The sequence below is a fragment of the Suncus etruscus genome, chromosome 18 (assembly GCF_024139225.1).
Source record: "Suncus etruscus isolate mSunEtr1 chromosome 18, mSunEtr1.pri.cur, whole genome shotgun sequence".
In the NCBI taxonomy this organism is placed as follows: Eukaryota; Metazoa; Chordata; class Mammalia; order Eulipotyphla; family Soricidae; genus Suncus; species Suncus etruscus.
The window spans coordinates 38,557,102-38,579,110 of record NC_064865.1 but is presented as its reverse complement, the minus strand read 5'-3'; the positions used below and the strand labels follow the sequence as shown (position 1 = coordinate 38,579,110).

The following is a 22,009-nucleotide window of genomic DNA, read 5'->3' as shown; positions in this document are numbered from 1 at the left end:
ACCTCTTTACTTGCTCCTGTCTTTCCATTCCTCTGCTTGTGAATTCGATGAGGGAGTTTGTGGGGGCAGGTGATCTGGGTCCCAGAGCCTCTCGTGAACCCAGCACCAGGCACACAGAAGGGGATCCCAAAATGAGGGCTAATAAACAACTGAAGAGCCAGGTAGTGATGGAGGCCAGAAATCTCTGGGACCAGCTGGTCCCAGACAGTCATTTGTTCTATGTTCTGGGCCCTAGGCCAGGCATTGTTCTAGGCAGAATGGACCTTGCCTCTCTGCTCTGGGACTGAGAAACCAATAGCAGAGAAAAACAGTAGCTCACACATATACACCCCAACTGAAATTGTTCTATATGACAGGAATCTAGAGATTTCCATCTAGGAACCTGACAATGAAAGGTAGGCTGAGGGTCTGGACTGGATCCTGGAACCAAACTGAGGCTGCAGGAGACTCTACAGAGGCCCCTTGTAGTATATGAAAAAGTTTCCATAAGATTATCCTTGGAATTGTTGTATATAAAAGTGTTTCCTTAGGATTGTTCTGTGACTATTGCCCCACCTAGCCCTTCCAGGAGTTGGCAATAAATAGCTTGATGGACAGGGGAGAGGGGCCTTCTGCGAAAGCTGCCGGCTGCAGGAGGATTCTCTGGCTCTCTTTGCCCAATCTTTTACACCCTATCCTTCTTGTCTGTGTGGATTATTATTTGCTGCGGATAAATATTACCAAGGTCTTCCCCCGAAAGGGGACAAGGGGATGGGAAGTAATTTCTCATTCTGGGGACTGTTCTTGGATTCACAAATACCCAGCAAAGTTAACAGCGAAGATACCTTACAGCCCCTTAACCAGTTGGATTTACTAGATGAGCTCTGATTGCAGACACAAAGATTTCTTGTTCTTGGGAGCTACAGGAAGGAAGAACTAAGGGGGTGAAGGTCTGGTCTCCCACTGAAATAGTTGTGGGATATAGGCCTTAAGGGGCTGAAGAGATAGCCCAGCGGTAGGGCATTTGCCTTGCATGTGACCGACCCAGGACAGACTTGGGTTTGATTCCTGATATCCTATATGGTCCCCTAGCCTGCCAGGAATGGTTCTGAGCGCAGAGCCCAGAGTAACTCCTGAGTGCTGCCAGATGTGGCCCCAAACAAAACAATACAAAACAAAACAAAACAAAAAAAATAGGCCTTTAGAGTAAGAAAATAGAAGGTGAAAGCTTCTTGCAACTTTTCTGTTTAAATTATTTCTTTTTTTTTTTTTGGGTCACACCTGGCAGTGCTCAGGGGTTATTCCTGGCTCCAGGCTCAGAAATTGCTCCTGGCAGGCACAGGGGACCATATGGGGCGCCGGGATTCGAACCGATGACCTCCTGCATGAAAGGCAAACGCCTTACCTCCATGCTATCTCTCCGGCCCCTGTTTAAATTATTTCAAAAGAATGACCAATTGTCTCAACTATGTGATATATTTTCTTTAAATAAATTAAAAAGAAAAAAGAAAACGGGGTCATTGGTGGTGGGAAGGTTGCACTGGTGAAGGGGGTGTTCTTTTTTTTTATAACTGAAACCCAACTACAAACATGTTTTTAATCAGGGTGTTTAAATAAAGATATTATTTAAAAAATTATTTCAAAAGAAAAAGCTGCTGGTTTGCTTTTGCTTGTTTTGTTTGGAGCCAACTGGGCTCAGGGCTACTCCTGGCTCTGTGCTCAGGGCTCAATCCCTGGCAATTCTCACTTTACACATGCGGCACTGGGCACTGAACTCAGACAGAGTTGAACAAGGACAGCAAGAGATGATTTGGGGTGAAAGAGGGATAAGGTGCAGGAGTGGGGGACAGGCCCTACAAAGGCCCTGGAGCAAAATATAGGTATATTCGGGCACTGCAGGACACAGGCAGAGGGGTCAGAATAGCACAGGATGGGAAGCAGGAGGCACCTTTCTCGATGAGCTGGCGCCAGCGCTTGGCCCAATCGGTGAGCTGCTGAGCATAAGCCTTCTCGATCTTGGCGCGTTCCTGCACGCAGCTCATCAGGTCATTGCACAGGCGATGGCCGTCATCGATGCGCTTCACCGTCCGCTTGTAGTTCCCCACCTGGTGGCCAAGCAGGTAAGCTGAGCTCCCGGGGTTCCCAGCCAACCATCCAGCCCCGTGTGCCCACACTCCTGCCTCCACCAGGCCCCTTTAGACAGCATCCCACCCATCCCACCCCATCACACCTCATTCTACCCCCAACCCACCCCGCTGTCCATACAGACCCTCATCCCACTTTATGTACGATTTCCTAGTTGCTACAAACCTAGTTGGATCTGGGCTAGAATGAATTATTCATTTTGTTCCTGTGAAGGGAATCTATGTTATTTATATAGAGTCATATAAGCGTGAGTTGAGCTGCGGCTTCTTGACACAATATTATGTTTTGTAGATGTCTCATTAAACACTTATTAATTTAGCTTTGGCACTTTTCGGCTGGGGTTTCAGGAGCTGATAAAAAAGACATTTTTTTTTATAATCAGGGTAAGAGCGATAGTACAGAGAGCAGAGCATTTGCCTTGCACATAGTCCCCCACCCCAAGACTGGGTCGCCAAGGCTCACCTCCCAGAAGCTGTCTGTGGTCTCCTCTGCAGTAAGTGAAGCCTCATCGTAGGAGCCGGACATGGCGTGGCCGTGGCTGGGTGGACGTCGGTGGTGTGAGGGTCAGCAGGCCCGGCTGCTCATGCGCTGTGGGGCAAAAGAGAGACCCCCTAGAGATGAGGGAAGTGTCCTATGCATCCCGTTTCAGACCTGGACCCCCAATAGCTACTGGATGGGAACTTCCTGCTCAGGCATTGGTTCACCATCCAACAGTGACCCTGAGATTCCTCATCAACATTTCAACTCAGGGAGTCTCAGACAGTAGGTCTCTCCACATCCAAACAAAAACAAACCACTACTTAGGTTCTTTGGTTAATTTTGTTTTTGTTTTTTTTTGGAGGGTCTCCCTAGTGATGCTGGAGGCCATTATGGATGCTCCTAGAGGTGCCCAGGAAACCATGCAATGTTGGGGACAAAACCCGTCATCTTGAGCATGCTCAGTTGGTGCTCTTCCCCCATCCTCTGGGCCATCTCCAGGGGTCAGAACTGACTTACTCCCTATGGGCCGTGACTATTGGCTGGTGGGGGGAGGCTGGAGCAGGAGGTGGGGAAGGAAATGCTTGTGGAAATGAAGGTCACAGGCTCAAGACAATGAGGCTACAAACCCAAGGGGGAAACTGGTGTCTCCTGGCCTTCACCAAGTAGGCTTCAGGGGACAACCATCAGGTAGGTGACCAGACTTTCTTCCTGTGTCAGCGTCACCCAGTCACCAGCCTATCCAGGGAAATAAGGTACAATGGAATCTTCTGGTCGTGAGGGGCCCCTCCCGAGCCCTGTCACTGAGCCAAAGTGCAACAGAGCAGGTGCTGAGGTCGGGGAGTATTTCCAGAAAGCCAGCGTGACCTTCTTAGAGCTGAGTGAGTGGACGGGAGATAAGTGTCTCCACACTGGCTCCTCTGTGTTTTTCCCCTTTGCTTATCTGCACAAACTGCACCATTTTAGGGGTCAGAGAGATGGTACAGCAGGTACGGTGCTTGTTTTGCATGTGGCCCACCCAAGTTCAACTCCTGTCCCCCTTATCATGGTCCCCTGCATCCTACCAGAAGTAATTTCTAAGTGCAGAGCCAGGGTAAGCCCTGAGCACAGCTGGTTGTAGTCCCCAAATCAAATAAAAAAGCCCAAAAACAGTTCTGTATTTTTTTGTGTGTGTGTGGTTTTTGGGTCACACCCGCCAGTGCTCAGGGGTTACTCCTGGCTCCATGCTCAGAAATTGCTCCTGGCAAGCACGGGGGACCATATGGGACGCCGGGATTCGAACCGATGACCTTCTGCATGAAAGGCAAACGCCTTACCTCCATGCTATCTCTCCGGCCCCGGTTCTGTATTTTTTTAAAGCTCCCTATCTCCCCAATCTGGGTTGGAGGCATCCAGGGGAGCTGGGAGTTGGGACCAAGACAGAAGGGACAGTGCAGCTAAGACCTGGCATGACGAGCCAGAGAGGAAAGAGTGATGGCAGGAACCACTCTCTGCCCTGTCCAGACCTAAGGACAGTGGGACATCTGGGTTCCCACAGTGGCATTGACAGGTCATGGAGCTGCCAGCCTCCAACTGAGGTAGACTTGTAGTGGAAAGACCTCTCAGATTAGGGCCCTGATGGGACCACTCTGCCATGTGACCCTGGACAATTCCCTTGCTGAGAAATGAGGCTGCTAGAACTCCCTTAAGAAGGTTAGGGCCACAGATGTGGCTCAGTAGTAGAGCAATTGCCTTGCACGTATGAGGCACTGTTTTTGCAACACCAAAAAGAACATAAAAGAGGCTGGAGTGATGGCACAGGGATAGGACGTTTGCCTTGCACAAGGCAAACAGGATGGACCTGAGTTCAATCCCCAGTGTCCCATATGGTCCCCCGGGCCAAGAGCAATTTCTAAGCGCATGGCCAGGAGTAACCCCTGAGTGTCACTGAGTGTGGTCCAAAAACCAAAAAAGAAAAAAATAGATTCTAATAAGCATCACAAAAAAGATCAGGGGTCAACCCCTGTGAGCACCATGGCCAGGACATAAGGCCCTCTCTGAGCTTGTATAAGCACCACAGCAAAAGGACCGTGGGTGGATATGCAAGCATCCCAGCCTGCTGTGGGACCCCACAGCTGTTATTGTGACCCCCTCACCACTACAAAACAACAAGGAAGAGAGGCAAGACCATCAGAGCCAATCACCCTTGCAGGTTGGATTTCTGCTCTGCATCCCAGGGCATGAGGCCCCTTTGAGTGTGGGGAGACTTGGGGCTCTCAGCCTCAGGTGCCCCAGCCTGGTTGCATGTTCATCCCAAGGGGTATGGAGCCCCAGTGGCCTAGAATCTATTTCCCCAGGATAATGCCAACAAGGCTGGGCACGAGATCTGTATGTAGGAGCCTCTGTTCAATTCCAGCACACTGGGAGCAGTTGTGGGGTCCGCCCCCTGCCCCCATGACACGGACACCAAGGGGACACACGCTTCACACTGGAGGCCCCCATGAGTCTCGCTGAGCTAAGATGGCCCCACAGTGCACAAGGAGAGGCATGTTCGTGTGTGTTTGTTTGGTCTGTTTTTGTTTTTGTTTTTTTTTCTGTTGTGTTGGATTTTTGTTTGTTTCAGGCCACACTGGCTGTGCTCAGGGCTAACTCCTGGCGGTATTTGGAGAACCATATGTGACTCTGGGTTGGCTACATGTAAGGCAAAAGCACCTTAATTTCTGCACTAGCTCTCTGGCTCCTTTTGTTGTTTTGTTTTGCTTTTCATGTTTGTTTTGGAACCACACCCGACAGTGCCGCAGGGTTACTCCTGGCTCTGTGCTCAGAAGTGATCACTAATGGTGCTCAGGGTCCATATGTAAGTATCCAGGATTCAAACCAGGGTCTCAGCCTCCACTGGCCATAAAGCTATTCTGGACCTTTCCTTTGGGATAAAGTCCCAAGGAAAATATATCCATTCCTCTTTGGGTAGCTGTCTAAAGGATTCTGGACCAGAGTGATAGACAGCAGGTAGGACCTTTATCTTGCATGCAGCAGACATGGGTTCCAAATCCAGCACCAAACACAATACTCCGAGCACTGCCAGGAATGACCATCTAAATACAGGGCCAGGAGTAAGCCTTGAGTACAGTCAGCTATGACCCCCAAACTAAAAATTAATTCATTTAAATAATTAAAATTAATTTTTTTTTTGGTTTTTGGGCCACACCCAGTAATGCTCAGGGGTTACTCCTGGCTATGTGCTCAGAAGTTGCTCCTGGCTTGGGGGACCATATGGGACATCGGGGGATCGAACCGCGGTCCGTCCAAGGCTAGCGCAGGCAAGGCAGGCACCTTACCTCCAGCGCCACCGCCCGGCCCCAAAATTAATTAATTTAATAAATAAAACTCTGGGGCTGGAATAATAGTACAGCAGATAAGGCACTTGCTTGCCTTATATGTGGCCACCCAGGTTTGATCCTTGGCATCCCATATGGTCCCCTGAGCATCTCCAGGATAATTCCTGAGTAATTCTAATAATTCAGATAGTTCAGAACTAGATAATATCAGATTATTCTGATAATTCAGAGCCAGGAGTAAGCCCTGGGCACCACCAGCTGTTGCCCCCCCCCACCAATAAAAAGTAAAATTGCAGGGCCCGAATGATAGCATAGTGAGTAGGCATTAGCCTTGCACGCAGCCAATCCAGGTTCGATCCCCAGCATCTGATATGACCTGTCAGAGTGATTTCTGAGTGCAGAGCCAGGTGTAATTCCTAAGCAATGCTGGGTGTGGCCCAATTATAAAAATTAAAAATTTATATCAACTCATTAGCCAATCCTGATCTTTCTATTTTTCTTTTTTTGGAGGGAGGGGATGGATACACTCAGCAGTGTTCAGGGCTTCTTCCTGGCTCTGTACTCAGGGATTGTTGTGTATGTAAATATTTTGGGGGATTACTATGTTACTCACCCTTAACTGATTGGTGATTGTGCCCTACCCTAGGGTGTGACCTGGCATTCTGCCCCCACCCTAGGGTAGTACCTGATTCTGCTTCCACCATTGGTTGGTATCTGATCCCACCATTGGGTGGTACCTGACTCTGGGGGATAAAAACAAGGCTCTGTGGAAGGCGAGGGGCTTTTTGCTGGAACTGAAGCTGAGTCTTTGGACTTCAGTCTTGTCCACCGAATAAAGCTAATATTTCCACGAGCCTGACTGTCTGCGAGCTGTTTACCCGCCGTTTCACCTCAGAACCGTCGGCTATACAGGGTGGCAGAAGCGTGCTCCGAGCTGGAAGAGAAAGGCCTCATCCTCCATTCCTCCAACAATATTGTCTACAATTAGGGATCACTCCTGGCAGTGCTCAGGGGACCATTTGGAATAGTGGGGACTGAGCCTGAGCCAGCCACATAAAAAGCAAGTCAGTGCCTTACCCACCTCTGTGTCCCGAGCTTCACCCACACCCTCCCTGCACCCTGCCCTTACTTCCTTCTTGCTGACCTCACTGTCCTTGACCTCACTGGTCCCAGGCTGCTGCCCAGCAGTGGAAACTGTTCAAATCCACATCAGACCCCACCAATCCCCAGAAAGAATCTTTAGAATCATCCCATGGTTCTCAATTTCCTCCAAGTTTACCTTTCAAGGGGTGTCCCCAGACCAGCTGGCCTATTGCTCTTACCCTCTGTCTCCCCTCAGGTTCCTGCTCCACTTTCTTGCTGTTCTAACCTCAGGGCCTTTGTACTTCCTTGGAATGGCTCCTCCAAGATTTCCCGGTCTGCTTAAATGATCTAACCTCCCTCCACCTCAAGATGCAACATCCTTGCCCACCCCTGTGCCCGGGCTTTGCTCCCTCTCCCTGTGTCTGAGAGCGTGTGGGCAGGCTCTTAGCGGGGTTGCTCATCCATCGTGCGTCTTCTTCTACCCCTCGAATGTCAGCTCCGTTGGTTTTGTCTGCCTGGTTCTCTGCTGAGTTCTCAGCATCCAGAGCGGCGTCTGGCACAGCTTGGGTGATACATGTTTGGTGTTTGTTGAATGAAGGAAGCAATGCCAAGGACCTTCTGGAACGTTCATCCACGAAATAGCAAAAACACGGAATTATCTAAACCTACCTCCATGCCAAATAATCCCCCTGCACACAGCAGGTACCTATTATATATTGAGAAAAATGGTAATGCCAGCAAAAGGCAGGCAGACCAGCGAGAGAGAAACCCCCCGGCCTACCTGTCTCAACCCCCCACCCCTGGGCTTCTCATGCCTCCTCATGCCTCTTCTTTTTCGGTGGTGGTTTTATTTTGTATTTGGGCCACACCCTGTGGTAATCAGGGGCTACTCCTGACTCTGCACTCAGGGCACAGCTGGTAGTGCTCAGAGGACCATATGGGATACCGGGATTGAAGCTGGATTGGCTGAATGAAGGCAAACGCTCTAACCACTACTCTATCTCTCTGGCCCCTCCCATCTCTTCCCCTCAGGATCCAGTTCCAAGAGCTTCTCTCTCCTGCCCCCCTTGACACGTCTTAGGATGCTTTCCCCCTTACAGGCCCAATAGGCAACCAGAGACAGGGATATCACAGTGGGGGGGTCATAGCACCACAGTCCTCAATCTCTTCACAGCAGTGAACACCGCCACCCCGAGCACCTGTTGTGTACACGGTTGTGTGATCCTCACACAACCTCACAACTCCCAGCAAAGCTCTGAGACTCAGAGAACTTAAGCAACTAGTCCATGATCACACAGCAAGGAGGAGTTGTTAGGCCCAGTCCAGGGGTCTACTTTCACAGGGCCAGTCCAGAGCCAGCACTCGTGTAGCAGGGGTCACACCCTAGTCCTCCTGGCCCCAAGACCCAGCTCAGCTCTTCTCTTGAGAAGTCAGAGATGACTCCTTTGGCCTTAGATGGGAGAGAGACCCCCACAAACATCCCAGTAGCTGCCCAGATCCCCGCACACCCAGAGATGGACAGACATGCTCCTCAAGCCCACCTGGAAACTACAGGAGTGGAAGGAACCAAAGGAACTGCGAGGAGATTCTGCCGCCATCCCCTGAGACAAATACCCCACCAGGTGTCCCTCTCCTTACTTCCTCTCCCACAAAGAACCTTGCCACCCCCGAATGCCAAGCCCTCTGCCACGTCACCTCTGCCTTCTGTGTGTCCTTAGTAATAAAGTTGGAACCTGCTCTCCCAACAATCATGACAACTGCCCCCAGAGAGCCCTAAGAGCAAAGTCCGACAGAGCTGGGTTCAAACTCAAACCAAACCGTGCTGGTGGCCTAAGGATATGGTGAAAACCTGAGGATAAGACCAGGGCCACCCAAGCAGTGCTGAGGTGTCCAGGACAACCCCAGAGAGGCTCAGGGGAAGCCTGGGTCAGTTCATGCCTTGCAAGTGCCCTAGCCACTGTGGAACTCAAGCCTCTATGTCCCAAGGAGCTCGCTCTGGGTACAGTAGCTGTGTGGACAACAGGGGACTCAGGAAGAGGAAGGGGCCCTTCTCCGAAGCAGCCCTGGGTGCATGCACACACACACACACACACACACACACACACACTCACGCACGCACGCAAACACACATACACAAACACACACATCCTCAAGGCACCCAGGCCCCACATCCCTTCCTTCCTGTCTGACCAGGACCAGGATGGGGGTCTCCAGGCTACTGAGATGTAGGGGCAGGGTCACTGGCAGGAACCAGACTTGAAGTCCTGCCTGACTCTGGAAGTTCGCTCTGAGGGACCCTGCCAGCAGGAAAGGACCCCCAGCTCCCAGGGACAGTCTGGCAGGCCAGGAGCCTTGGACAGGGAAAGAGAAGCCGGATGAGAGCAGGTGACAGGCAGGTGGGGATGACTAAGGCGGGGACCAGGGTGGGCAGGACACAGAAGGAGCTGGCTCTGGAGTGTGAAAGTGGCAGCTGAGGTGAGGGAAGCCCAGAGGGCTGTGAGTGGGGGAAGGTAAAAGGGGGAGGCCCAGATGGCACCGCTAGGGGAGGAGTAGGGGGAGCAGGGAGGGAGGGACCGGCTGCAGGGAGGGCCTTGAAGGGCAGATTGGGGGTGATGGGTGTCAGCACTGAAAGGAGCCTTGGTGGCCGGGGAGCAGGGGCTGCAGCCCCTGGTGATGGAACATTCTAGAAGTAGAGGGCAGAGCTAGCAGAGCCTGGAAACATGGGGCTGCCAGCAAAAGCAACAGAAGAGGAGCCAGGGGTCTTGGGGGGAGGGAGGGGGTCCCAGGGGTGCTGCTTTTTGAAATGCAGGGCACCGTGGGATAAGAGTCTAGGGGAGACTGGGCTCAGTGTAGGCCAGGGGATTAAGCCCCTCACTTCCCCGAGGGCATGCCTGTATGGGGGGGGGGCTTGGGAGGGGACAAAACCTCTCTTTAGCCCATCCTCAGCAGGACCCAACCTGGACAGTGGGTGAGCGGGGATGGGGTATAGGCTCCATCTGGGGGGTTACAGGTAGAAAGAAATGGGGGTACAGCCTCCATGAAGCAAGCAAGAGGGGAGCAGGGGCAGCTGGGGGGAAGGCAGAGGAGCTGCATCCACGCAGAGGGGCAGGATCTTGGGGTTCCCAGGGGGAAGTTGGAGCCGCAGTCATCACAGGCAGGCGCAGGGAGAGGCGAAGGAGGAGGGGCGTCTCAGCCGGGGACTCCCCAGCTCCCCACCTGGCTCCCAGTGCCCAGAGGGAGGAAAAGAGTCAGAGGGTTGCAGGGTCCAGCCAAGCCCTGGGGTGTGTAGAGGTGAGAAGACAGGCCCCTGGGCCTTCAGCACCCCAGAACTCCTGAACTCCCTTAGCGGCCCAGTTCCTGGGGCATCCCCACCCCCATGCAAGGCTCCACCAGGCCTGTCCCAAATTGCCGCAGAGGGACTCAGTGGGGCCCAGAGTGCATCCTCATGCATGCCCGCATTTCTGCATCCCCGCCGGGTTGCAGGGGGGTCCCCGGTACCCAAGCAGCCCTTCCCCGAGATGCCTACCTGGGTCTGTCCTGGTGTGCGCGTGGCCCCCGCTGGGCCCAGCCCAGGCCGTCCCTCCCGGTCCTGCTCCGTGGTGGGGGGCTCGTGCCCGGGGGTGCCAACCCCCCCCAGAAGCAGCCGCGCCTGCACCCCGCAACCAGCTCCTTGCCGTGCCCACCTCCTGCCGCTGTTTCCACAGCAACCGGCAAAGCCAAGCAGCTCAGTGGCCACCGGGGGGCCGCCCGCCTCCCCACGATGCGGTCACGAACACGCGTGGCACCCCAGGGCGCCCACCACGGTCCTGCCCGCTGTACTGTACCACCGTGCCCCGCTCGTCCTGCTGGCCACCCCCGGCAGAGCACCCCAGCCCTCCCAGACCCCACGGTCCCCTTATCTCTAGGCTCTCTCCAGCCTCTACGCGCGTGCACCCCGGTTGGGCTCCCCGCACCCCAATCCTTGCCGACTTGCTGAATCATGTGTCTGGGCATTAGAAGGCGAGTTAGAAGCGAGTAGCTCCGGGCAGGCTGCGGGGGTGGCTCGGCTCTGCGAGCCCGACTTACATACAAGGTGGTCAGGAGAGGGAAAAAGGGGACACTGGGGGTCCCAAAGGTCAGCTTTGGGGTCTTTCCTCCCTCCTTCTTTCCCTTCCTTTCTTCTTTCCTCCCTTCCACCCTCAGTCTCTTCCTTCCTTCTTTCATTCCCTTCCTTCCTTTCCCTTTCCTTCCCTTCTTCCCTCCTTCCCTACCCTTCCCTTCCATCCTTCCTTCCCTACCCTTTCCTTCCCTTCTTCCTTCCTTCCCTCCTTCCTTTGCCTTCCCTTCCCTTCTTCCCTCCTTCCTTCCCTCTTTCCTTACCCTTTCCCACCTTTCCCTTCCCTTGTCTCCTCCCTTCCATCTTTCCTTCCTTCCCTACCCTTTCCTTCCCTTCTTCCCTCTTTCCTTCCTTCCATCCTTCATTCCTTCCATCCTTCATTCCTTCCCTACCCTTCCCTTCCCTCCTTCCTTCCCTACTCTTCCCTCCTTCCTTCCCTCCCTCCCTCTCTTCCTTCCTTCTCTTCCTTCCCTCCTTCCCCCTCCCTCCTTCCCACCTCCCTTCCTCTGTACCTCCCTTCCTTCCTTCCTTCCTTCCTTCCTTCCTTCCTTCCTTCCTTCCTTCCTTCCTTCCTTCCTTCCTTCCTTCCTTCCTTCCTTCCTTCCTTCCTTCCTTCCTTCCTTCTTATTTCAGATTCTGTGCTCAAGCACTTATCTGAGACTAACAGGGTGCCTGAGATGGAACCCAGCAAGGACCTTCCCAACAGTATTATTCACCACCCCCCCCCCCCCAACCACACAACACATTTCTATCCAGGAGCACTCACAGTGTGTCTTTGCACCCTACGAGGGTATTTGCTCTCCTTGCATAGGTACGCATGTGAAGCCATGCTCCAAGTGTCAGCCCACACCCCTCTGAGTCACTTCCATGCCCCTACTTAGATCCAGAGCACCAGGCCTAGTCCCAGCGCCACCCCCAACCCCACACCCCTCTCCTGGGAAGTTCAGTGAGGTGAGTCAGTGTGGCAGTTGGAGGAGAGGTGACATCTGTATGACACCCCCGCACTTTCTCGAGGTCAGACACTGGTAGGGGTGCAGACAGGCCTTCCCTCCCTTCTCTAATCCTTTCTGAAGGCCTCTACCTAATCTAGACTAGAGCCTATCTCGAGCCCACCATCCCAGGGTTGGGGAGGGTCACACTGACCATCCCCAAAGGGTGCTGGCCTGTCCTGGTGCTTGGTGTTATGACAGAATATAGAGAATTGGACCACAGCAGCACCCCATCTCTCCCTACCTCCACAGCTGGGAAACCCCATAGCTGGGGCAGGTGTGGGATGTGAGGGAGTAGTCAGGGAGACCAGGACTGGACTTGGGCCCACCCAGTTACAGCATACATCGTCCCCACAAACATACCATCCTGAGCCCATCACCCCTTTGAGAGACACTGGAGTTCCAAACCCCTGGAAATTCTCAGGGACCTCAGAATAAGCCTGGAAAATGTGATGGGAAAGAAACAGAGTCCAGGGTCAGAGCCATAGCACAGTGGTTAGGGTGTTGGCCTTGCGAGAGCTGAGATGCTGTTGTTAGGTGATGCCCAGCTAGTACCCAAAACAAAAGCATCCCCCATCTTCCTCTTTTCTTTTCTCCTCTCCTTTGATATCTAAAAGTCCACCTGGAGAGGTCCTTTTGTGTCTCACCGGGCCTTCCCCCTCCTGATGAATTTGTACTGCTTTGATAAAGAAAAGCCAGTCTAGCTTGCCTCAGTCTTTTTTATTGTTGTTGGGTTTTTTGTTTGTTTTGTTTTGGGGTCACACCAGGTAATGTTTAGCGGTTATTCCTGGCTCTGTGCTCAGAAATCACTTCTGGCAGGCTCAGGGACACCAGAATTCGAACCACCATCCATCCTAATTCGGCCACATGCAAGGCAAACACCCTACCACTGTGCTATCTCTCTAGCCCCTTGGCCTCTTGAGGCAAGAAGCAACTGATTCCATGATTCTCTCCTGACTGACTTGGTTTACTAATTCTTCGAAGCTAACTGCTTCAGACCTATTCACCTGGGACTGGAAATACAGTATGTGGGGTGATTTCACAACATGGATAATTTTACAAGCTGGGTTCAATTCCCAGCATCCTATATGGTCCCCTGAGCTTGCCAGAGTAATATCTTTTTTTGTTTTAGATTTAACTTTTCTTTTTTTTATTAATATCTTTATTTAAACAACTTTATTAAAAATATGATTGTAGTTGGGTTTCAGTCATGTAAAGAACATCCTCTCCTTCACCAGTGCAACATTCCCATCACCAATGTCCCAAATAAGTGCAGAGCCAGGAGTAACCCCCTGGCTTTTTTGGGTGTGGCAAAAAAAAAAAAAAAAAGAAAAGAAAAGAGAAAAAGAAACCTAAGTCCACTGAAAAATGAAACCAAAAGCTGCTTAGTAATAATCTCTTTCATTGGGCCCGGAGAGATAGCACAGCGTCGTTTGCCTTGCAAGCAGCCGATCCAGGACCAAAGGTGGTTGGTTCGAATCCCAGTGTCCCATATGGTCCCCCAAGCCTGCCAGGAGCTATTTCTGAGCAGATAGCCAGGAGTAACCCCTGAGCACTGCCGGGTGTGGCCCTCCCCCCAAAAAAAAAAAAAAACAAAAACAAAAAAATAATCTCTTTCATAGGAGGAAACACACCAAAGGGAACCTAGGAACTCCCACCTCAGTGCTCAGTGGTTACTTCTGGGAGTGGACTGGAGCTGAATTTGGGGCTCCTGTGTGCAAACCTGAGGCCTGCTGAGCCTCTCAGCCCCCTCCTCCATGTCCCCACACTCTCAGGCCCCTCACCCCCTTTCAATCAAGCTCTGTCAGCTGCAGGCCTTAGTGGCAAGTGTGGGGGAAGCAGCTCAGGCACATGATGCAGGATTTTCGCTCAGCCACAGCAGCTGTGCCGGTGTCCTTGGCCTCAGCATGGGACCCACCACAGCGTTAGTCCCTTCAAGTCTCTGTCCTTGAGGGGATAAGTGATTGCTCGCTTTTCAACTGCTGCTCTGAAGGTGGAGACTGGCCAGCAGAAATGTTCTCTGGTTGGTGGAGAAGTCATTGCTCTCGGGTGCCTGGAGCAGAGGGCCACGATGATGGACACTGACCTGATGATTCTTTTCTTTTTCTTTTTTTGTTTTTTGGGTCACACCCATCAACACTCAGGGGTTACTCCTGACTCTACACTCAGAAATCGTTCCTGGCAGGCTCGGGGGACCATATGGGATGCCGGGATTCGAACCACGGTCCTTCTGCATGGAAGGCAAATGCCCTACCTCCATGCTCTCTTTCCGGCCCCTAACCTGACAATTCTGATGATGACGCTTCTTCAGTTTTATTTGTCCTTGACCACTCCCAGCAATGCTCAGGGGACTTGTGTTGCTGGGAATCAAACCCGGCCCCCTGCAAAGCACTCCAGCCTCTTCAGCTACTCTTTGGCCCCAGCTCATTGTTTTTTCTTTCTGTCTCAGTATAAATCATGGTTTTCTCCTCTTCACTGGCGCACTGTTGTTGAAAGGTGATCACTGGTGGGTTTTGTGTGTCTGCTCTCAGTCTGGCTATCACGGTGGTCCTGTAGTCCAGACCATGGGGCTGATCTGGACAATGAGACTGAGAGAGGGAAGCTAGCACTGCCCGAGCTGGGACTTGGCCCTACTCGCTGCCTACCAGGTCTTTCCCCACTGTCCTGTATCGAGTCCCTCAGAAAGGCTGACTGGGGCTGAGGACATGGCTTAAGGGGCTGGTTTGCAAGCTGGATTCTTGGTTTCAATTCTAGTACTGCAAGGTCCTTTAGTGCCTTTAAGAAAGACCCCTGAACACTAAGTTGGAAAGGTCCCAGTGACCACTACAGGTGTTGAAGAAAGGGAAAGAAGGGAGGAAGAAAAGATAGGAGGAAGGAAGGGAGAGAGGGAGGTAGGGAGGGAGGGAGGGAAGGAGGGAGAGGGAGGGGGAGGGAGGGAAGGAGGGAGGAAGGGAGGGAAAGAGGGAGGGAGGGAGGGAAGGAGGGAAGAGGAAGAGGAAGGGAGGGAGGAAGGGAGAGAGGGAGGAAAGAAGGGAGGAAGGGAGGGAGAAAGAAAGGGACGGAGGGAGGGAAGGAAGGAGGGAGAGATGGGAGGGAAGGAGGGAGGGAAAATAAAGAAGGAAGAATCTGATTAGAAAACATAGTAACTACATTTTCTAATAATAATAAATGCTACCCAGTTTCTGCCTTTCCCCCTTTATTTCTTTGTTTTTTGAGTTGGGCCATACCAGGAGGTGCTCAGGGTTTACTTCTGGCTTTGCATTCAGGGATCACCCCAGGCAGTGCTCTGGGAACAGTACGGGGGTCCCGGAGATTAAAACCCAGGTTGGCCACATGCAGGGCGAGCACCTTTTCTGCTGCTTTCTGGCCAGCCCCCAACTACCAATTTCTAAAAGTTTCATGACTAAATGCTCTACCTTAGACCAAGGATAGGACATGTACTTGATTTGACTTGTCAATCAAATAACAGGTACAAGCGAGGACCCCAAAAAGCCACAGGCTACTTCCAACCCCAAGGTCAGGCCTCCATCCCAGGCAGAGGGGTCAGAGAAAGCCCAGGCCTTGAGGGCGGGGAACTGGAGCTCATGAACTGAGGCTGCTAGAGAACAGGGGGGCTCAGGGTTGGGAGGGATCAAATTCCAGTGTGGTAAGTGGAGCCCCTGCCCACCTGCTGGCCCCCCAGGATCATCTTTCCCCTAAAGAGTGGTCCCTGCACCCCCGTCAGCTGACCCAGCCCATCTGCTGCCCAGCAGACCTAGAGCTCAGCTTCCACCCTCAGGGGGCTCTGTGGGAGACGTGACCCCTCTGCCAATCCCTCCCCTCGCCTAGAGGACATCCACCCAGGCCCGGCCCCCATCTGCTGTGGAAAGGATCCCTATGTCACCCACCTGGAACATTCTACTGAACTCCCATGGGAAGATTCCTGGTGGGTGCAGGGACACCCCAGCATGCTCTGTTCCCCCACCCCACACTTACATCATTTTTTGTTTGTTTGTTTGGGGGCCACATCCAGTGCTCAAGGGTTACTTCAGAAATCGCTCCTGGTGGGCTTGGGGATCCCTATGGGATCGAACCCGGGTCAGACATGTACAAGGCAAACTTCCTATCCACTGTACCATCACCTCGTACCCCCCTTTCACTTCCATCTTCTTCCATCTTGTCCCTTCATATTCCAGGCAGAACCAGTCAGTCCACAGTGAAGAGGGGTCTCCCCCTCCCCACAGACTAGCTGTCCACTTGTGTCCCCAACTCTGCCACAGACACTCCCAACTGCAGCAGCATCCCTGCCCCCTTCTGGAGCCCAGTGCTGATCCCACAAATTCCAGCACCAGGCCTCTTCCACAGCTGCTTTGCAAGGCATTTGTTTAAGGTGGCCAGGACTGTCAAAAGGACAGAAAAAGGCAGGAAGGAGTTCAGCAGCTGAGAATAAACAGGGGGACCCTCTCCTGCAGGTCTGCGGAGGGGATGAAATACAGGCAATGGGGACCTTGGAAGAAGACAGACAGAAGGGACCCTGAGGGGCAACCCTGGGCAGGCGACAGGGATCAGACACTCACAGCCCCTGCTGGGGCAGGTGAGCAGGCTTAGGTGCTTTATATAACCAGCTGTCCACAATGAACTATCTGCTAAGTCTAGAAACTGAGGCTCAGCAAAGTTAAAGGCTTTGTCCCAGGACAAGGGCACCCACCCCCTGCTAGCAGCTAGGGGAGATGCAAAATCTATCAGGTCCCACTGTATCAGCCTCATCCACAGACTCAAGATCCCAGGATTGGGGCCGGAGAGATAGTCAGTGGTAGGGCCTTTGCCTTTCATACAGCCAACCCTGGACGGACAGTGGTTCAAATCCCGGCATCCCATATGATTCCCCCGTGCCTGCAGGAGTGATTTCTGAGCACAGATCCAGGAGTAAGCCTTGAATGCCGCCGATTGTGACCCCAAAAACAAAAACAAAAAAATAATCCTAGGGTTAAGAGACTCATCCTGCCAAGGCTGGAAGATGAAGCTGTCGCCCAGGCTGAGCTGTGTCTCACCTTGGGCCCTGCAGCGACCCCTGCCGGTCAGCAATGATTTCCTGAGCACCTACTGTGCACAGCACAATAAGACCTGGGGGACCAGCATGCACTCAACTCTAGGGGAGACTAATAGAAGTTAAGGGGAATTTCAGACACCCGCAAGTTCAGATCAGAGCTAGACAGAAAAATAATGGAGAGCAAAGGGATAGAGGGGGTAAGGGCATTTAGAAACCCTCTGAAAAGATGGCATGTGAGTTGACACCTCAATAAAGGGGAGAAGGGTGAGAGGATTTGGGGGAATTATTCTTGGCAGAGGGAACAAAGGGCAGGCTGGAAGTATCCAAGACTGGATGGATGGATGAATGGATGAATGGATGGATGGATGGATGGTGAAGGCAGCAGTAGGGAGAGATAAATGGGGTACAGAGGAGGATGAGGCTCGTTGGGAGACCCCTATGGCTGTAGGCGGAACACACTGTGTTGTATTCTGAGGATAAGGTAAAGCAGGGGGCCTTTCTGACCTGGGGGAAGAATTCAGTTTGTTATCAAAAGATCATTGTGGGGGCAGAGCCAAGGGTGATTCCTGAGTGAAGAGCCAGGAGTAAGCCCTGAGCACAGCGGGTGTGGCCACAAAAGCAAATAAATAAAAGATGATTGTGGCTTTTATGTGGAAAAGTAACTAGAAGGGCCTAAGCCATAGTTCAACAGGTAGGGGATTTGCTTTGCACACTGCCAACCAGGGATAGAACTCTGGCCTCCCATATGGTCCCTAAGCACCACTAGGAATGCCGAGGCAAGAGTAACCCCTGAGCATCGCCAGATGTGGCTTAAACAACAAAAAATGAAGAGAGAGAGGAAAGAGGGGAGAGAGAGAGAGAGAGAGAGAGAGAGAGAGAGAGAGAGAGAGAGAGAGAGAGAGAGAAAGAGAGAGGAAAGAAGAGAGCGGAAAGAGGAGAGAGGAAAGAGGAGAGAGAAAGAGAGAGAGAGGAGAGAGAGAGAGAAAGAGAGAGAGAGGTAACTAGAAGGGGTAAGAACTGCAACAAAAAAACCAGAAGGGGTTTTTATTTATTTTCAACAGAAATAAGTGTCCAAGGTGACTAAAACAAGTAATTCGGAACTGCTAATTCTATCCAAAGTGGCCTTGTCCACAATAGCTCCAAACTGGAAGCCGTCCAAATGCCCCTTGCCCCCAGTCACCCACAGTACGATTGATCAACACACTGACTAGTCTATTTATGGCACCTGGTCAAGGCCATTTGCTTTCTTCACTGCTGTATGGGATTCCACAGTGCAAATTCCATGGTGAGACCTAGTCATTCAGCTGAATGCTAACTGTGCAGCAATAAAAAAAAATCTAACTGCACAATCATTGGGGAAACTCTCTGGGTCTCATGTTTAGCATGAGAAGTCAAGTTCAAAAACCATACAAGGTGAGTTTTATTCATGTTAAGTTCCAAAGCAAGTCATTGAACTTCTGGTTCTGGGCAAGGTGTAACACATGTTAATCCCTAGCTCTCCTGCAAAGTACAGCAAAAGTCAGCATTAGAAACAAAAACGAGGGACCGGAGTGGGAGCACAGTGGTAGAGTGTTTGCCTTGAATGCAGATGATCCAGGATGGATGTGGGTTCAATTCCCAGCATTCCATATGGTCCCCCAAGCCTGTCAGGAGCAATTTCTGAGTACAGAGCCAGGGATAACCCCTGAATCCTGCTGGGTGTAGCTCAAACAAACAAACAAATGTGGCTTAAATATAAGGTTCTGAAAGAGGGAAATAAGGCAGATTGGCTGGGGATCCCAGGACCCAAAACAATAAATACATCAGTTCTCTGGGGCTCTGTCCAACACTGGGTTTGAAGCTGGAAAAAATAAGACAATTCAGAATTATCACCAAGTTTGGGCTAGAGCCATAGTCCAGTGGGTAGGGTGTTTGCCTTGCATTCAGCTAGCCCGGGTTCTAAGTTTTGCATCCTCTATGTTCCCCCAGCCCACTAGGAGTGATTCCAGAGTGCAGAGCCAGAAGAAAACCCTGAGCACTGCCAGGTGTGACCCAAAACAAAACAAAATTTTAAAAAAGAAAGAAAAACCATCATGTGTTACCAAACAGCCCTAAGAAAACCTACTCTTTCTAGGCAAAGGACTAGAAAACTGCCATTAGCAAGACATCTATAACTTTTTAAGAAAGAGGCAGTTTGGACCTCACCCAACTCTGCTCAGGGATCACTCCTGGCAATGCTTAGGGACCACACATGATACTGGGAATAGAGATGATGTCATCCTCAGGCAAGGCAAGTGGCTAAATGCCTGTATGCTATCTCCAGCCCCAGGATGAGCTAGACAGAACTGTTCTGGGAAAATTGAGGGGAAAAAATAAAGCATAATTGACAATAACATTATATTAGTCTCAGCTGTACAATATAATGTGATATTTATTTGTATATATTGAAAAATGATTTCCAGATTAAAACTAGTTAATACCCATTACCATGGAAAGCTATAAAAGGCATTTTCTTGGGGCCAGAGCAATAGCGCAGTGGGTAGGCACTGTGGGTTAACCCAGATTTAATTCCTAATATCCCATAGAGTCCCCAAGTCTGTTATGAGTATTCACTGAGTATAGAGCAGGTATAAGCCCTGAGTACCTCTGGGTGTGGCCCCCAAACAAAACAAAAAATGTGCCATTGTTGTGATGACTGAGGGTTTCACTCTTGGTCATGGAGCTGTTATACTTGTTGACCATAATGGAGCCCCCAGAGTCAAGTAAACAATGGGCAATCTACTCTATTCATGATTCTGTAGTTTGGCTGAGTTCAGCTGGGTAGTTCTTCATTTGGGTAGTTTGGTTGAGTTCAGCTGAGTGGTTGTTCTCTTGCATGGGTCTCAGGCAGGCTAAAATGTCTAAGCAGCTTCTCCATCCACATCATGAACCCTCATGACTGATCCCACATACATGGTAGCTCGGAGCTCCTCGAGCAAGTAGTCCACTAGGACAAGCCTCATGTATGAGCAAGGATCAAGGATCTGTTCAGCTTTTGCTGTAATCATGCTGGCCAGTGACTCGTGGGCTATAGCAAGTCGCAAGCTCAAAACCATGAATCAAGGCAGATTGAATCCTGCCAAGGCACTGCCTTTGGAATCCAAAGGCCCCATTCAGGTCACCTGGTGTTGTGCCAATGCTGAATTTCTTAGCATCTCTCTGTATTCCAAAGGGCAATTCCCTCCCCTGAGAGTAAGGAGGAACAGAGTGCCTCATGACTCCAAATGACCCGGTGGAAATGAGGGGAGGGGGCTGGAATGCTAGTACAATATATAGGGCACTTGCTTTGCATTTGTTTTTTTTTTTTTTTTTTTTTTTTTTTGGTTTTTGGGCCACACCCGGTGACGCTCAGGGGTTACTCCTGGCTATGCGCTCAGAAGTCGCTCCTGGCTTGGGGGACCATATGGGGCGCCGGGGGATCGAACCGCGGTCCGTCTCCTAGGCTAGCGCAGGTAAGGCAGGCACCTTACCTCGAGCGCCACCGCCCGGCCCCCTTGCTTTGCATTTGTGACCTGAGTTAGATACCTGGTACTACTTATGGTCTTCTGAGCACTGCCAGTTGTGGCCACAAAACAAAGCAAAAAAAGTAAGTGAGGAGTTAAGGAGGATGAGCATGGCAGGCCATGCAGGAACTTACATTACGGCATTGGGATGCCCAACACTAAGCCTGGATGAACTGCCGTGTCAGGCTGTGGTAGGATTTAACAGAGGCAAGAAATGGCCAGCCAGGGTGCATGGTGGGCAGAGAAAGGGGGTCACAGTCTTCTAAACCACACTTAGGTCCTGTAGATACCCCTCCCTAGTATCCTGTACCTTCAGCACTGCCTTGGAATATTACAATTCCCCAAAAATAAATTTTTAGTTAAATTCTGAGGTCTACAGATTCTAAGTATACAGCATTACATGTCTGTACATGTGTGTGCATTTGTTAAAGCTGTATCTCAGATCAGAAGCTCTCCAGCACCCAGGAAGCACCTTCTCAGAATCTCTGTGGAGAGATCCCAGAGGAACAACTATGGTTCTCACTTCTACCTGCAGAACTTCTATTTGGTTTGGGCTTGAGGGTCACACCCAACTGTGCTCAAGGCTTACTCTTAGCTAGCTCTGCATTCAGGAATCACTCCTGGAGGAGGTCGGGGACTGAATCTGGTCCAAGTACAGGCAAGGCAAACACCCTCCTCACTGTACTGCTTCTTTAGTTCCATCAGTAGAGCCTTTGAGTGTACCTATGACTCAATATATCTTCAAGTTATCAGATGCTGTCAGAATTTCAGCAGTTCAAACAAAATGTAGAGAATTATGGGGCCAGAGTGATGGCATAGTGGATATTCAACCTGGGGTTCAATCCTCAGCATTCCAAATGGTCCCCTCACCTAACTTTTTTGCTTTTGGGGTCATACTCGGCAGCACTCAGTGGTTACTCGGGCTCTGTGCTCAGAAATCACTCCTGGCAGGTACAGGGGACCATATGGGATGCCGGGATTTGAACCACTGTCCATTCTGGATTGGCTGCATGCAACCCTACCACTATGCTATCTCTTTGATCCTGTGTCAGGAAGTAATTTCTGAGCACAGAACCAGGAATAACTCCTGAGTGTTGCCAGGTATGACCCAAAAGCAAAACAAAACAAAAAAGTAGAGAATTGATCTCTTGAGGACTCTACTTCAACCCTATTAATAATCTGACTTTCTTTCCTTCTTTGGGGGGGTTGGGGAATGGTATTGAGGCCATACCTGGTGGTGCTCAGGGCTTCCTCCTGACTGTTTCAGAAGCATTATTGATAATAACTGAAGGACATGTTTAGTGCCAGGGATTGAAACTGGGTTACCATGGGCCAGGCAATCACGTTTCCTAATAATGTACTATCTCTCCAAT

General features: G+C 51.2%; 1 protein-coding gene across 2 annotated transcripts in view; it reads right to left on the bottom strand.

Annotated features, from left to right (window-relative positions):
- The window catches only part of PACSIN1 (protein kinase C and casein kinase substrate in neurons 1), a 59,477-nt gene that overhangs the window by 5,113 nt on the left and 32,355 nt on the right, over positions 1-22,009 (bottom strand). Inside the window, exons 1-3 of one of the 2 annotated variants that reach the window (XM_049765263.1) lie at positions 10,528-10,574; positions 2,587-2,712; positions 1,928-2,084 (exon numbers count right to left, since the gene is read on the bottom strand). In XM_049765263.1, coding sequence (XP_049621220.1) covers positions 1,928-2,084; positions 2,587-2,649 — 220 coding nt within the window. In that variant the 5' untranslated portion in view covers positions 2,650-2,712; positions 10,528-10,574. Of the gene's footprint in view, positions 1-1,927; positions 2,085-2,586; positions 2,713-10,527; positions 10,575-22,009 lie in introns of those variants that run through there. The other variant, XM_049765262.1, reaches the window with a different exon arrangement.